Source organism: Parus major, chromosome 1, assembly GCF_001522545.3.
Source record: "Parus major isolate Abel chromosome 1, Parus_major1.1, whole genome shotgun sequence".
In the NCBI taxonomy this organism is placed as follows: Eukaryota; Metazoa; Chordata; class Aves; order Passeriformes; family Paridae; genus Parus; species Parus major.
In genome coordinates, this window is record NC_031768.1 from 8,449,159 (window position 1) to 8,467,336 (window position 18,178).

At 40.3% G+C, this 18,178-nt stretch overlaps 1 protein-coding gene across 5 annotated transcripts in view; it reads right to left on the bottom strand.

Moving 5' to 3' along the window:
• SYTL5 (synaptotagmin like 5) overlaps positions 1–18,178 on the bottom strand; it is a 79,141-nt gene that overhangs the window by 51,783 nt on the left and 9,180 nt on the right. For all 5 annotated transcript variants that reach the window (XM_015646889.2, XM_015646882.2, XM_015646848.2 and 2 more), the window contains exon 2: positions 812–1,303. In XM_015646889.2, coding sequence (XP_015502375.1) covers positions 812–930 — 119 coding nt within the window. In that variant the 5' untranslated portion in view covers positions 931–1,303. The remainder of the gene's footprint in view (positions 1–811; positions 1,304–18,178) is intronic.

Here is an 18,178-nt window from a genome sequence, read left to right on the forward strand (position 1 = left end):
CAGTGGGGGGAAGTGAAATGAAGCAGAAAAACTATCTTTGAAAAGCATAGGGACCTTTCCAGAACTGATACTTAGCTGAACTAACTCGAACTGAGCCTTCTAAAACTGCTGACTCAGCCTGCCTCCTCACATTGTCCTCTGAACTTCAATTTTTACTTTTCTGAGTTGAAAAAAGCACATGGACTTTACTAATAACGAGCATTTCTCCCATCAGTGACTTTTGAGATAAATACCTGGTATTTTAAATTTTATTTATTAGTAAATCCAAGTCACTTGCAAAATGAGGTGTCCCTCCTCCCTGTTCTGTAAGCACCACAACAGAAGGGAGGACACCATCGTGCATTTGTCCCACACTGTAGGAGGTCCTGAACAGAGGCAGGTGCCAGCTTTCTGTCCCTCTGACATCTTTCCAAACTTCTCTCCCTCAGTCAGCTCTGAAGGCAGGATCTGTGTGCAGCTCCCCTCAGAGGAAGAGAGTTCAAGTGCCTTACTAAAGCTTTCCATTTACAGGGGGAAATTCAGCCAAACCAGACTAAATCTACAGAATCTGAAATTTAAAACACACTCCTGAGTGTTTTTGCACTTGCTATCTTTCTTATACTTTTCTCTTTAAGCAATAGACATGTTTTGGTTTTTTTTCTGAGAACCATACTAGCAATCAATTTTCTTTTTAACACAATTTACTTGAACTCACAATTAACTGTGTCATCTCTCAGCATCCATCCTCATGTGAGACATATAGAAACTTTTGCTGGGTACCACAAAAATATCTACCAACCATATAATTATAAGCAATAACAAAAAGGGTTACCTTATTCTTTTATCTTCAACTTTTTTCAAGTACTCATCTCTCTTCAATACTCCCAATATTGTTTCCCTTTCGTGCTCCAGCAAAAATGACAAATTGATGATCTCCAGGTGCTTCGTCATGATCCTTCAGTCACTCTATCAATGACCACTTTGCCCAATCAATACTTGAATTATTTATTTGCACAAGTCCAAAGGCACGTTTGTGTCAGAGTTACAAGATCCACACAGTCAAGAGGTATTTTGAAAAATGTTTTTTTAAATTAACTGTCTGTCAAGATTGTTTTGCTTTTCCTTCCAGCTATACAAGAAATGAAGGTTTCTCCTTTGCTTCCTCCTTGGGAAAGGCAGTCATTTTCCAGGTTATTGAATGCCCTTGGGTCCTGACCAATGCTCACTGCAAGCCTTCAGATTGCATCCACAGGTGCAGAATCAGTTTCCTGAATAATTGTAGTTTGGAGCCACAAAATCACTGGGTATATTTATATCAAACTACCTGAAAGTCAAAACAAACATGTCTGGGTGACTTTTGAAATTACCATCAGTCAAAAGTCAAATTTACCACCAGATTTGACAAAAGCTAAATCTAATAATGGTTTGGAAGCCACTGAGGAACGGCCTACAGACTTACCAGGTTATCTCAAGGGCTACTTACACACATAAACATAAAGAGTTTGGTATTTCTTCCTAAGAAAAGAGAAAAAAATCTCATTGTTTCTGCAGTACAGATCCAACTATCAGGTCGCTTTCATCAAGTAAGAAAATGGGACAGGAAGGTGATACACAAATTGAAACACACAACAAGTCAATGCAAGGCAGAAATACAAGCCAGGAGTGCTAGTTATAAGTTTCTTATTGCTGAAAATTGGGAAACCAGCAAACTGTAGACAACTATTTTTGGTTAGATTTCTGCCTTAGACATACAACCACTTAGTAATAAAAACACAGGTAGAGAAAACAATACTTTGATTCTCTGCATTTATTTTAATAGGAAAAAACATCACACTTCAACCCCAGCCCCCCACCAAAATAAACAACCCAAAAACAACCCAATGCTGGACCATTAAGTTTGCTCTTCAGTTCTTGAAAAATTTAATTCTATTCATACCAAAAGACCAAACTACTTGTAAACAAAAGGAAGAAATCCAAGATGTGAACTGTTCTTTGTTATTAATGAGGTCAGGTTCTTCCTTGAACTGCCTAGAAAAAGTGAAAGCAGTACCTTTAACCCAACCAGATCCTAACAGCAGCAGACTGGGGAGAATGGGGCATCAGCACAAATCTCACTGGGTCATTGCATCTCTAGTCAAGGTGCCCTGAAATTCTGTTTGCTGATTTTCCTTGCAGGGGTAGCATGGGTGACATGAAGCATTACTCCCATGAGCATTTATTGTTTTTAACTGGGGAAAAAAGGACCAGGTTTTATTGGAAATGGAAAGCCAAGAGGTAAAGGGGAAAGATTGAGTGAAACAATCAGAAATTCAGGACAACAAAATTTTTAATTTGTTAAAAATTGTCTCTGATAGTAGCATTATTGGGTTGATGATGTGCTACAGGTAACCAGGGCTTCTTGCACAACCACAGTGCAAGCAGGATGCCAAGAACACTCTACCTTGTGAGATGTCCTGGCACTGGGAATTCAGGGAAAGAGAAAAACTACTTGATAAGGTTAACTTGACATCTGGTAATTTCTTCTCAGCTTTTCTTTTAACTCTAAAGAGATTAGTGCTCCTACAAGACCATACACAAGCCCCAAACATTCCCTTTGACTAAATGTGTTGCTGATCCTTGAATGTCCTGGGAGATTTTTCTCTCAATGCAGGGAGGCACATATGACATCTAAAGTTTTTTAAGCCACAAATGGGAATCCAGTTATTTCATTTGCCACCTGGAGGATCAAATACACAGAGCCCAGAGCAGAACTAAGCACTGGTAAGAGTGATGAGACCACAAACTGCCAGGTAAGTCAGACAAAATCTCAGAGAGTGCTACACACTCCTGTGCCAGATGTAATTCACCTGAAAGATCATTCAGTTTCTTACAGGGATGAAATCCTAAACCACAGTGGTCTATTCAACAAAATTCTGGTATCTCTTGCTGGCAACTGAATTATGGTGAACTTTGCAAATCTTGACTAGAAATCATTACAGTCTTGTTTGTAAAGACAAACAGAAACTACGTCAGTGTTTGCAACACAGAGAATAATGCAGAGCATTATGAAGTTTACCAGATGGACAGACAATTACATTATATCTGTACATACTACTACTACTAATATCTGAACATAATAAATACATAAATTACATTCATATTACCCACATTAACAAAAATATGTATGTAGTAGATTCTATTCTAGTAGAATGACTAAAATGAACTGAAGTTTAATTTTATTCACAATGGTTTGTGTGGTTTTCTTACTATTTTTACTGAACATTCCTTGGAATTTATCCTTCAGTCCCTTCTATGACAAAAATCTTGTGGATTTTAACTGTCCTTTTCACCTAACTGAGGGATTTGGCAGCTACCAGGAAATACAATTTTACCTGCTTATGCGTTCAACCAGTTTTATGTAGATTAAAATACATTGTCAGTTAGCAGCAGAATCCTCCTACAGAACCAGGATGGCTGCCTGTTTAATGGTCTCATACCCAGCATTAGCAAGATGTAAACCTCACCAATGAGAGTCTTAAAAAGCAGCATCCTCCTATTACCTTATTGCTTTGGTGGGGGAACAGCTCTGGCACACTGAGCACATCAGCAATGCAGGTTTTGTGCTCAGCCTGCAGTAACAGACCTGATGGAGAAACAGCCCAGTTTTCCTGTCCTCCACCTGTCCAACACATGTGCACCTACCCTACCAGATAATTGACAGTAAGGTCCAGACTCACCTCATCTTCCAGATCTGCTGCACTATGAAATTGCCACTCAAAAATACCATTTCCTAACCAGATACTCTCTCCTTGAGGAAGCTTCAGGAAATATCTCAAGAGAAACTCCTCTTTGCTCAGACAAGCTTCCTTCTAAACATGTTAGACTCATGATCTCTGCCTAGGTCATATTCTGTACCCCAGGCTAGCTGAAGTAGTGGCAGTAGTTAACTCTGCATAAAACAGGCTTTCCCAATTCTTTTATAATTCTTAGGTAATGTTACCCTTGCCAGGTTAACTTTTGGGACTGAAGATACTGCAGATATCTTTACCCCTCTGGAAGCAGATATAGTAAAAAATCCTTGGTCCTCCACCCTACATCAGTCCTGCCTGTTAGACAGATTCTGTGTTGAAGCTCTAAAGACTGCTGCTTGCTCTGCCTTGTGCTGGGACAAGATGTGCCAAAACATCCCCCACCTCACAGAAGGAAACACCAGGTTTGGCCCCCTGCCCTTTGTGGTCAGTGCTGGGCATTTCTGTGGCACACACAGTTGTTAAACAGGAGAGCAATGACATCACAACCTGCAGCAACATTTGCTCTGTAGTTAAGGAGACTTACGAGTAAAGAGATGCTGTTTTTAATAACTTACCACTTAAAACTTCCCTGCTTTAGACAACACATTATTAGAGACCAGGCCTGTATTTTAAATTAAGACTTAATAGGAAAATTTGCTCTTCTCCTTTCCCGTGCTACTTTTGCTCTCTCTCTAAATGGTCCAGAATAAATTAGCTGACAAAAGCTGAGTCATTAATCAACCTAGAGTTTAAAAACAAAACCAGCCAGCCAGCCTTTAAAAGGTGATAATGCTCCTTTTAACAGACTTCTGATGTTTTATTAAGCAGCCCTGGGGCTGATTAGGAAATGTAGTTGTTTTCATCCTAAAGTGAGTGAAGATTTCACATAACAGAGCATTTGAGGAGCACTAAAACATGAGTTAGGACACTGGGAAAAATGCAAAACTCCCTTGAAAGGATGGGTTTTGTTCTAATCTACATTCAGTATGTAGACAGAACATTAATTTCTTAAACCAGATTAAAGGAACGATCTGATATCAGACTTGCAGAGGAAGGAGACACTTCATTCATTCCTGCTCCACTGTGACATAATCCCAAGGCTGTGTGTAATCGAGCTTCTCAAGTAGGTGGTTGTTTTCCCTTGCCTCAAGGGAAGGGTAGAAAAGATGCTCAGTGAGACTATCACCCATGCTTTTGCCACTTCTCTTACCCCCACAGAAATGTGTCTCTAGAATGGAGTTTTACTCCCTGAAGCTATTGTTGTGGGAGGATACATTAGAAATAACACACACTTATTAATATAAAATATAACTGCATCCACTGCACACAGGTACTGTGTCTGTCCAGAGAGCACTTGCTCACCCTCCCATGACAAAATAATTAAGGATTGCCTAAAAGTGAACAACAACTACTAAACAAAAAAGGAGCAAATAAAAAGCATTACAGTGTGGAAGAACACACAATTTGTTTTTGCTAACTCTAGCCACACATCTGCTTGTGACAATTACAGCACCCCAAAACTGAACCTCCCGGAGGGACATCAGTCCAGAGCCACAGGAATTGTGGTGAATCCACTGCAGTCAGTGATGTTTGCAGTCACCACAGGCACAGTGACCATGAATGTTCCTGCCATGGGCATCCTCCCGAGCCCAGCAAGACAACAGTCATCTGCACTCCAAAACACTTCTGCTTCATCTCTCCCCCATCTTCCTGGGAAGGAGGAGAAGCATCCTGCTCTCTAGAGACAAAGCTGAAAGGAAGCAAGATGAAGGGAGAGGAATTATCCTCTTTGCTTCAATGGCTCTGTCATCAAATTGCCTGATGCAAGAAATTGCTCCCACTGCTGAACCATTAGGTTTACTTAGCTGGAAGGCAGGACATGGAACAATTTAGTGACTCAGCAACAGAGGCAACATTTTCCACATGCACTGACTGCAGTGGTACAGGAACCACAGCATTGCCTCACATTGCTTGAGTGACAGAGCCTCCACCTACTGCTGGCAGGAAATCCTTTGCCAGCAGAAAAATGCTGTTTGCACTATGTATATTTACTAGCATGGGTGTATTTAGGACAGGCATAAACTGTATTTTCATACTGGTAAGGAAATTCCTAACAAGAGCAGCCGAATGCAGCATGGTGTGGGGGCTGTAATTGACTTTTGCCACCTGAGAAGCTGGGATAGATGATCTCCTGAAAAGGCACCAATCACAGCTTGAACCAAAGCTGCATGAGGTACAGCAGCCTAGCTGGAAACTCTGCAGGAACAGGATTAATGGCTTTACTGACTCTTCCCTATGCTTCAGGAAGCCACAGGTTCCACCTCCCAGCTCAGTGCTGGCACTGTAGATCACAGCAGGGTGAATCTAAATCCAGTGCACACAGCTTCAATACTCACATGAAAAGAGACACATATCATATATGTGCTGCCTAAAAACACAAATTCTCTGTACATTGAGTTCATTCACATGGGGGTCTGAAGTAAAATTCAAAACTAAGATGGCATCAGTAGGTAGCCACCAAAGCATGGTCCACATCCACAGCTATTTTTCTTTTTTCTGAGGCCCACAGCCATATTTAAGCCAATGATGGGGGAAGGAGGGGAAGGGCTTCCCACATTAATTCTAATAAAACAGCAGGAAGATGTAAAAATGCACAAATGTAAATCTTACCATGCTGAAGCTGTAGCAGCCAGCTTGGTTCTCCTCCTGCTCTCCCTTAAGAATGCTGCTTGCAGAATGCCATGAACAGGAGCAAGAAAGACCAGCTTCACTTCCCAGCAGTGTGTTTGCAGAGGGCACACACCCAGGTGAGCAAACCAGGCGTCAGCAGGTCCTGAAGGACCAGGAAATGCTTGTTGCACAAAATCAACAAATTTGTGAGGTGAGAAAGAGCCAGTCAAGACACCAAAGTCAAGAGGCAAGGAAGGAAAACCAACCACACTTGGTTAATTGCACGTGGATTAGGCTGAGTGAGAACTCTGGTCAGTAGTACAATGTAAACAGTAAGCAGATTCTTTGGTTAAGAATTTCAAAGACCCTTAGATGTAAGAGCTGGAAGATTTATGAACTGGGAAGTCATGTACTGCAATAAAGAAAGGATCATGTATGAGTGAGAGCAACGTTGTTTGAAGAGTCATTCAAAGCACACACAAATAGGTGTCAGTGCACTGGAGTGATTGCAGGCTGAGAGAAAAGCTGAAAATATGATTCCTTCTGTCTACTGCTTTCTAACTAGTGTAGTATGAGTGTGTTTGACTTCAGAGTAATTAGAAAAACTCAGATTTGTTAATCAAACAAAGGCAGTGGACTCAGAAGCAGTTCATTTTTTCGGCTGGGCACAGTTCCAGCTGTCTGGTAGAGCTGCTGTGTACCTTCCTACAGGACTGCAGATCTCTCCAACCACAGTCAACGCCTGCCAGCTATAGCTAATTTCTACAATTACTGTAATAATATTTCAAAACCAAAATCATGAGTGTTTAAAGACTACAGTAATAAACTTAAAGCTCATTAAGTCTACAGAGCAGACCTTGCTGTGTAAGAAAGCAGTAAATTAACTTGCCTGATTGTACAAATAAGAGAGTAGGACTAAGCTGAGCACTGACAGCCTGAGCATTCATTAAACATTGCTCCTTGTACAGGTCTCCCTCTGCTTGTTTTTCAGCCCTCATAAAAAGCATTAAGTAACACAAAAAAAAGGCATTTAAAAAATAAATTACATTTTCTGTAGAAATTTAGGCTCATGCAACTGTGCAGTCAGGTTACAGCCCTCAGGAGCAGGGAACAGCACTGCCCAGAGAAAGCTCTCTACAGAGACACTGCTGGCTGCCACCCCAAGCAGCTTGGCTTATTTTCCAAACTGGGAAAAACACAGCAGGCATTCCAGCAGGGGATCAAGTGCAGAACAGACCAGAGGTAGAGGGAACACCAGGCAGTTTGTTTGTGAGCCCAAGCTCCCTACAGATCCTACAACAATGGAAGAATTTAACTCCTTCAGAGATGCTTTGGAATAAACATATCTCAGAATCTTTTCTGTGTTAAGAGAGGATTCAGGAGAATCTGTCATGTTTAAGATAATTTATTTACAAACAGGAGGCAAGGAGTAGGAAGAATGATATTATAGGGTGGGAACCTGTTTCTTTTGTTTTGCTCCTCATTGGGTAAATATGGTTTACCTTTCTGGCAGAGTATTTAGCCAGAAAAGAAGACACTTCCCAGGGCAAGAATGGAAAGAAAAGTCAATGCATCAGTTTGCCAAATCAAAGAAACCAAACAGATCTGAATCAAAGAATGAATGAAGGAAGAATATTTCTCCTATTGTTAAGCAAATAGCATCTGTGCAACATTAAATCAGCCATGAAAATATGAGTTAGGGCTTGAGTCATCTCAGTCTTAGTCACAGTGTGTGTGACGGCAGCAAATCATTCAGCACTGAACTTTGCTTTCATATACTTAAGTTAATCCCTGCATCATTACACTTTCTGTGATGAAATGGAAAGAAAAGCAGTAAACTGAGGTCTAGAATAGAATGGATTTTACACAGTTGTAAAACAAATTCTAGTATCAACCTTACACATTTTGCTTAATACCTGCATAAATTATGAATTTAACCAAGGCTCACCACTATGAAATTTGACTAAGAAAAGTTGAAGAAAGTTTATCAATTCTTCTAAAGATTTGCAGTACCCTTTCCCCACATTACAATAGACATGGTGTTTTGGGAGCAAGAAATCATTTCTTGGCCCTGAATTCTTTTAGAAATTGAAAGCAAGTACAATGCCAGCAAGATTCCTAATTCTTCTTTCTAACCACTAATGTCTCTTTATAATATCAACAAGGTTAAAAATTAAATTGATAGATATTGTGTTATGACATGGTTGGAGCTGACACCAGGATACACAGGAATGGAGCAGCTCACACAGGACACCCCAAATCCCCTCTCATGTGGATTCCGGGTCAGATCTGGTCACAACCTCTATTCATCCTCCTCAAGGTCTCCACTGGGACTTGAGGCTGCAACCACTGTCTCACGTTATGAGATCCCTTCTGTACTGCAGCACTGTTACAGGTGCCTCATCTGTGATGAAGTAGAAAATGCTTTTTTTCCCCCAGCTGAATTTTCTCACCAGAGAACCAGCAGCAGATATGTTGGACAGAAATGGATGAGGACTCTTCAAACACAATAGAAATGTATTTGCATCTTCAAATTCAAATATTTCCACTAATTTGCTGAACTGAGAGTACTCCAAAGGAAGTGCCTTCACTTCATCAAACATTTCATTTTGCAGAAAAACTCATGACTCATCTGAGGTTTAGTCCACTTGAAAAAAATCTGTCATTGATTTTGCTTTCTTCATGAACAAACCAAAATGAGATTCTCTCTGAGCTCTGCAAAAGGGCTGCAGGAAGACTGCTGAGGAACTGCTGCAGAGTCAGAGAAGAGGGAAGTAACACCTAGAGAAGGACTCATTTGGGAAAGCACCCACCAAGCCAGTGAAATCTTCTGTGGGCTTGGGGAGAAGGGAATACAAACCTTGTGTGAGTGCTTTGAATGAGGACAGGTGCATGTGGTGTGTGTCTGTAGGAGATGAGAACCCTCCCCCATTATTTCAGCTTGTTTTCCTCTCTGCCACAACACTGTGGAGCAGTAACACTCATTGTCCACTATTCTTGATAATGACTTTCTATTTGACTTAACAAAGCAACAGGATTTACATTTTAATGTAAAGAAATGTTTGATCTTCATGCATGCCAAAGGTATCACATCATACATTACGACTTCTCTCTACAGAGGTATGAAAATCTTTATGAGATTCACCTGCACAGGGTAGAGGTGGAGATCAGGATTGTTTGTGGACTTTGGACTAGGGTAATCTTTAAATGTCCCTTCTAATTCAAACCATAACTCTATTCTATAATTTCTGTTATTTCTTCTGACCTAATCATTCCAGTCCCTCTCCACAAGCAGCAGAGAGAAACAGGCATTTCCAGGGCATGACTCACCTTATCTTGATAGGAACATTTTAATAAAGGTCAGAGGAGCCCTTGTCTGGTAGCATCCATTTCTCTCCACTGACTGTGAAGGGGATGAAGCATGACTACCTCAAACTCAGGCATGCAAAACATGTGAACAAATGTGTCCTACTTCTCATTTCCAGCATAAAACGGGCTGGCCACAAGGACACTCATCCAGAAACCTACCAGAGGATATAAACAGCTTAATCAGAGAGTGGGATGAGCTTGGAGTGCTGTCTTGTTTTGTTTTCCAATAAATACAGTGCTACAAAGCTTTTTCTACAAACAGCAAATAAAGCTAACAGGTCTGTTAAATCTTCCATTAAATGCATCCATGTGTTCCTCCAGAGTATCTGCCTCAAAATGAACATGGTTTGAAAGTCTGCATATATAAGAATATAATTTCCCAAAATTCTTGTGGCAGGCAGGGGAAAAAACCCACCAACACCTAGTTAGGAAATGTATTCTCACAGGTTACACTGCTGTCTGTCTGAAGTCTGGGCTGTGCATCAGCTGTCAGAGCCCTGAGGATCCCTTCCAGCAGGGCAGAGGAATAGATCCAGATCCACATCTGGACTATGTGGAGCCTTCCTATTGCTTTCCAAGGTGAGCTTTGTAACAATGTCTACCCAGAACAGCCCAAAGTAACAGGAGATGGTCTGTGGGGAGCAGCCATGTGCTGTTTATGGCCGAGGTGCAGAGACAGATCACTGAGAAAGGAGCTGAACTCTGCAGCTGGATCTCCTCAGGGCCCCAATGAATCCAAGGAGCCCTTTCAGCAAAAGCCCATATGGACTGTCTGCCAGCAGCAGCACAGGATCAGCATCCTTTTTCACACACTGTATGACAAAGAGAAGTGGCAGATTCCTCTGAAAATATTTTTATTCAAACCAGATGAGCATCTGGGATGGCTCTCATTGCCATTTTAAAACTCTGCCCTTGCAGTGCAGCCCATCCAGTGTCTCAGATGGATGTCTCCTGAGGCAAGGGCACACAGCTGAAGCTGACAGTGCTGAACAGACTGGCTTCTGGTCTACTTTGCACAAAAAACAACCACAGCTCTTCAGCAGCACAGTCTCCAGCAGTGGTCACTGAGCAGCAGCCAAGGACAACGCCAGAGGAGTGAAGTTCAAAGCTGCACAAGGGATCACTGTGGGGGAAGTGCTCCAAACCAGAAGGACCTGGGTGCAACTGCTAAACATTATTTTACAGAGCATGACAGAAGATGCCAGATGTCCATTGCAGAAATAACTTATAAGACCTGAGGCCAGTCCTTGCCAGCAATCTGAATTTTTCAGACAAATGGCATCTAATATACATGATATTGTGACAGTTTTAGATAACTGCAATAAAGGATCACAAGCTTTCTCATTTACCCTTCTGGTTATGATCTGCCAAGGCAATTCCATAATATAATGGTAGTGGGTGCTGTACAAACAGCAGGAAGGTACAGAAGCTCTCAAGAAGAGAGTCCTACTCCAGCACAGGCACACCTTTAATCATATTTCTTCACTACATGTTCCCTTTGTTACCATAGCATACATGCCATATATATCTCTCTCTTTCCAGCTAGATGTGTAATTCCAGTGGCACCAGAAACAAAAGAGTTCAAGAACCTAGAAGTGAACTTCCAGACTGCCTGCCCATCCTAGAGCTACTTGTCCAAATTTCCAGAACAAGTGCTGGGCACAGGCAACATGACACTGGGACACCACCTTTTAGGTGAAATGGGAAAAGATAAATAATTCAGGAGAAAGACTGCACAAACCTGCATTCATAGGATATTAATCACAACTTGACCTTTCTGCAGCATCTTTCTGCTTCTTTTTGGACAAGATTTACTGCAGCTATCTGCATAATAAGTGTTTCAGCTTTTTAATTACATTTGCAATACAGACAGTTTATGCCACTTGAAATTATACAAAAATTGATCATTATGTGAGGGTCAAAGTACTCAGCAGTCAGGGTGTGAGACAGAAAACACAGTGGATGCACCCTTCCTGTAGAAGATCTATGAAAAATCTTGCAGAACAGAACAAGTTCTCTGAGACAGTCAGTGTGCACAGAGAAGGCAACCAAAGTCTGCCAGCCCAGAAGGGGTGGTGGCCCCATGTCCTCACCTGGAAAGAACACCTCCAGGACAGTCAGGACACAGTCAGAAGCTGCTAAGAGTGGTGTCTCTTGCATTGGTGCTGCCTCTTGCTACCCCACAGCAGTCATGCCATCACAACTTGACTGTAAAGCCAAGTTTCACATTTACCAGTACATGTTTTAAGTGACCAGGATATATTTATGGAAGCCTGGTTAATAATTTTCAGTGTGAATAGAAGTACATTTTTTCCAGTGATCCAATGCTAGATAACCATGTTCCACAGCTGAGCACTTCTCCTTACATACCATGTGCAGCAGCTATAGCTTAATAGGTGCCCTCGGGGAGTACTTAGGAGTGATAAGGACACAAATTTTAACTAGGGGCTAAAGGTTAATAAGATTTATCTATTCCATCACTGACTCACTCAGAGCAGAGGTTTAGGGTAGGTTTTGTTATTTTCCCCACACCAGTGAGTGTATCAGCTTGCTGCTGGACACAGCTCCTGCTCTCAGCCTAGCAGGGATTCCTCTCAAAAGGATTCCTAAGTACATCTTGTCAGAGGCAGATTACCTTGTATTCCAAGATACTCTGGGAAAAAAAACCACAAAACCTCCTTAAACGATAAATTGAGATGACTAAGGAAGGGCGGGAAACCTGATTTTTTTGTGATTTATTCCATAGTAGATCAAGTGTTCTTTCCAGTCTGTTGGTCTTAGAACACTGCTCCCAAGTGGATACTGCCTTGTGTTCCTGCATGCAGCCTTTTGGGGACAGACAAGCGTGTGGGTCCCCTCAGTCTGAAGGGGAAGAACCTGTCAGGACTAGAAGTCTGTTATTTTATGACTGAAGAATAAGCCTCCCCAGTTTTAAAAAAGCTCATGGTTTTGACTCTATCTACATATTTAGTCTTTCCTTTATGATTACTGCAAAACAGCAACTCAAACACACTTTTCCTCTTTAATTTAAAGTCCCTACAGGAATGTTTCCAGAAACCAGAGTAAATAAACACGAACAAAAAAGGCATCTTAACAAAAACTCTTTCTGATCATCCTAAGTGATAAGTGTGTAAGTCAATAGTAACTCCTACCTTTACCACTTGTGAATATCAGTAATATTCCAACCCTCTGCAGTTAAGCTTGTGTGTGTGTGCACAATCTCCCTAAGCAACTGTTGCTCTATTGTGAATGATATTCCTGGAATTCTTCAGGAAACAAAACAAAACCTGTAAGTCACAAGGTCTTAGGTACAGCTTTTGATAATACATCAGGCTTTCAACTGTTCAACACCTTAAAAATGTGCCAATTTTTATTCAGTTCACTTGGCAATATGAAAAGATTTTAAAAGTGCACAACCACAAATCTTGTTTTCCACAGGATTTCTGTTCCATTCAACAATCAGGAAAGATAATGGCAAGGCAGCTGCCCAAAATTTCTTCCAAGTTCCACCATTCAGCATATAGCCCATGTCTCATTAGTGGTGCATTTTCTCACTCCTGAATACAGAATTAATAGAAGACTTGAGTTTTTATATCATACTTGTACACATGTATCCAAGTACCTTACAAACACTGATCCTTATATAACTAATTTTATATATTAATTTTTATTTAGAAAACCAAAATCCTATAAGTTAACAGCAGGACAGGAAGGGAAACACTTTGGTAATCAAAAATATCTTGATGCCTGGACACTTCATTTTCAGACAGCCTGATTTTTCAAGTATATAATGTATCCATAACCCTATATTATTTTTAAGAAACTCATGGACACACAGCAGTTTGAGTGTTATGCCCTGAAGTACAAAATTCTTCACCTTGTTATAGAGAACAGAAATCCTTCACTTATCCTCCTCCTCCCCTACAAATACTTCCCCCTCCAAAAAGCCACAAAACCTATTTTTTTAAGGAGGAATCCCCCAGATTTATCTGCTTCATTTTTTTTTAGATGCACACCAGTGCAGAACTGTAGAGCAGACTGTGTTTAATAAAAAGTGATTGTGAAGAGGAAAACTGATAAACTGGAAAACCAGTTACAAGTTTACAAAGTTACAAGATTATATTTCCATATTCCTATTCAACAGAGCATCTAAAATCTACTGGAAATCTGAAACTTCTCTGTAACCTTTGTTTAAAAGCATCAGCACTATTCTAAATATAATAATTCCCACACAGAAGGATGGCAAGAGACACTGAGAAAGTCTGTCACATAAGCTAAATCTCCTTTCCAGCTGTGAGACAGCATCTTCTTAGAAGACACTACAGGACTCATACTTCTATAAGCTTTTCCTTGTGTAAGATTTAGAAAAGATGCAAAAGTGAAACAAAAAAAGTTGAAGTTAGAATGTAATTAGGGCTCCACAATGAACAAGAAGAAGCAGTAAAATCCAGGAAAATCCTACATCAAAAAATGTAGGATGAACCTGCTGTTCAAAAGCTGAAAATATAACAATGAACATAACTAAAGTAGCTTTGTCTTTGCCACATGTGATTTATTGAATGAGAAGCACAGCTTTGTAAAGAACACACCTCAGGCTATGAAAAGCAGATTGAAAGAACAAAACATCCTCCTCCAGTGTGAGGGGATTGTACTTGGAAACAGATCACTGAAGTTTCTCAACTGCTTGAAATTTACCCCAAAAACCTACAGACCAACCCCAAAACATGAGAGGCCAACCTTATCCCTTTATCAACCTGCAATCTCTCTATAGGGGTAATTCAGTGTTAAATATTTGTTGAAAATATCTGAAGACAACATTGTCTTCAGTATTTTAATTTGTTACTGAGAAAAGTGCAAGACATTTCTGAAATAACAGATCACCCTTAGAAAGGGCAGTTACTTCTCTGAAATAATAAGTCCTAGAAACTCCAAGCCACTTTTTAGCAAATGTATTCAGACTCTCAGCCTCTCCCTCCACTCCTTCATCTCTTTTATTTAAAAATAAACTACCTGTAGCATTTCTGCATAGCCTCTTATAAAGAGAAGCACTGTGCATTATGAAGCAATTCAGGATGGCAGATGGAAGAACTTTCTGGTTGAACTCAGCATTGTTTAGCAGCCTGTTTGATGGCACAGCTCTGCCAGCCCGTAGGTCAAGCACAGTATGAACTCCAGCCCTCACTCACAGAGAGACCCCAGGATGCTGAGCTGTTTGCACACAGCATCCTCAGTGAGCTCTCCTGCCATAAGGAAACATGAGTGTTCAAGCAGGGAGCAACACTCCTTTAACAATGCCAAAATTTTGAGCTTTCCTTGAATTAAAATAGAGTTTAAGCACTTTTTTTTTTGGGGGGGAGGTAACAAAAGGGAAAGGCAAGGTAAAATAGTTGAAGGTTGAGCTGTGCTTTTCTACAGAAAAGATCATTTAGGTCATTGATTTCCCAACCAAGACATGACCAACTTTGACATATTTTGCTAATGTTACTGAGTGGGTTTGGCAAACTAATAAACAGACACACTATAGAAATGACTTCATATCTCAACATTGCACTTTTCCTTTCTAAGAAGAATTTTACCATCAGAGATGCAGAGCTGTCAAATCTCATCTATTAAATTCACCCAGCTCCCACCTTAAGCTGCTTTAATGTTCAGTCTCCCTCACAGCAACCCAAGTGCTTTTCCCTTTTTTTGTTTGTGAGCAAACACATCTGGTCAGCTCACCACACATCTGTCAGATGAGATGAGGATAAAATCTGCTGTGTAGCACCACACCTTAACATCTCTCCTGGTTGCAGCCCACCAGGGAGCCAAATTCCTGGCAAGCACCCATCCCACAGCTCAGGGCAGAGGTGTTCCCATGACACAGCAAGGGATACAATCTGCACATCAGGGGAAGAGAAACAAGAGGGTTGGGGATGGTGTGGGCCAAGGATACCTTGCCCACAAGTGAACAAAATCTGATTTTCCAGATTAGAAACTCCCTGGGAGTCTTGGCAGATAAAGGAGAGGCTGTCTCTGTCTAACTGAGGAGCTCAATGGGAGATGATCTCACATGTGGGATGTTCTCCTCAATTGTTTGTGAAGTGAGTAAGCCAGGATACTCAAAAATATTCTGTTTGAATTAAAAAAAAAATAATAAAAAGGTTAATTACTTATACACTGTCCAAATGTTTGGGAACAGGGACGTCCTACCAGTGAAGGCAAAAGGAGAGGCACAATTAGATTTCCAGGTCTCTAGGTGTGGGCTAAAATTGATTTAATAAATTAATTCATTGCTCCTAGATGTACTAAGTGCAGGCCTTATTGCTGTTAAAACCAGTTGACAAGAAGATTACTCATGGCCTGCTGTGGAGACAAAGGGAAGATATGATTGGATATGAAGTGTACAAATGCTTCTAGATACTGGAACATTCTCTCCAGCCTGCAGAAGGAAGATTAGCTGATCACTTTGACACAGATTACTCAGACTTCACTTTTTCCTGCTGGCACAGAATTGGGTAAGAAGGATTTAGACTGTCAGAGTCAGCAGAATTTTGGGGACTACACAATATTTCATATGTGTTTGTATATATATATATAATATCCCATGAAACTATTCTCAAAATCCATGCACCAATTTACCTGCTGACATCTTTCTTGTACTAAGCTCTGAAATTTTCATCAGCTTTTCACCTATTCACTTCTGCTGTGGTAGCAGGCAAAGCTCACTACAATTCATTTAAAGGTATTTAAAGGCAGTTTTAGTATTACTTGGCTCTCTCCAACTCTTCAGTTGGATTGTGTCTCCTCAGTAATTTATTACAGAGATTTCTAAAATTAAAGTTCTATCTATACAAGTAATTTTCATGTAAGCTATTATAAAACCCCCAAATTCTTGGGAAGTTTCTTGAATGCTTTTGTTCTCTGATATTTTGTGATGCAAATTATCAGTTCACCACTGCTCCTGAGAACTCCTAAACCCATGCAAAAATATGGAAAGGGATAATCCTCCAGGAGGAGCAGCAGGCTGGTACAAAGAAGGAAACACTGCCAATCTCTTTCTTCTTTCTGCTTCTGCTTGCAGCCAGCACAGGGAGAACTCCAAGGGGTTATGGCAAGGAAAAACACATCCAGGGCCACGAGGCTCACTGATATTATGGGTATACCAGACATTGCACTAAAATGCACACATTGTATCAAATTGCTAAAATTCTCCTTTTATTTTCTGTGGCAAATAGGATCCCTCCTTTCCTGCCTGGCATATAACATCAGGTGGGCCAGGAAGCTTCTCCATTAAAAACTAACAGGTTTTTTTCCATTATGAAACACCAATTTCCTAATAACTTTGCCATGTTGCCCATCAAAAATTAGGTTTTTTTTAAATACTCACACTAATGCTTAGGGATATATTCTAAAAGAACATTCTGAAAAGAGCAGAAAAGTAAACCCTCCACATTGCTTTACTTTGTCATAGATGCACACCGTTTCCAGTCTCAAAAATTCATACACAGGTCTTAGGGACTTCAGAATTAAAAGGATGGGAAACATTTTCTGTCAGGGAATATTTTTTTGCAGATGCTGTTAAAATTTATTTGGTCAAAACCATGTTTTAAGCTTGTGGAGGAAGGCATAACTCATACAAGTTCAAAAAGTCTTGCAAAGTCTACCAAGTACATGAAGACAAAGTTCCCAATGGTCAAATTCAGGAAATTTTGGAATAATATGAAGAAAAATAAACAAAAATCAAACACAATCACAAAATAAAATAAATACAAAGTGAAAAATATATTATGTGCAAGATGCATCAGGCAACCTGATCTATAAGAATTGCTGGTTATGCCACTTATCGTGCATCCAAAACAGTTAATTCCACCTGCTCTCCTGTCCCCACTCCTAACAGAAGGGAGGTCCTTTTAAGACTTCTATAACCATCTTTTCAATCCTTAAACAAAGAAATTCAGACTTCTGGAAGAGCTGAGAGCTGAGACTATTTACTTAGTTAGAAGAAGGAACACTATGCACCAAAACAAAAAATTTCTTTGATTACTTTCTCATCTAAACCAATACTATAAATGGTGCAAAAGTTAATTAAACTGTAGATTGAAAGAACAAGGCGCTGAAACCTAAGACTAATACCTTGGGGCATCAGTATAGAAACAACTCAGTTTGGAGATTTCACAGAATTTAGAAAGCTGGCTTTGATTTTTAGACTATCAGCTCTGGTAATTACATCAATCCAGACACAAATTTAATTAAATAAGCATAGAGGCATACTTTCATTTAAGTTTTGATTTATGGACAATTGTAGAATGGAAAATGAAAGTATTCCTTGGTATTTGCTCCACTCCTCTTGTACTTTCTGGCATAATGCAAATGCTTTTATGTTTTGGTCTCAGAGAGCAAGAAAAACT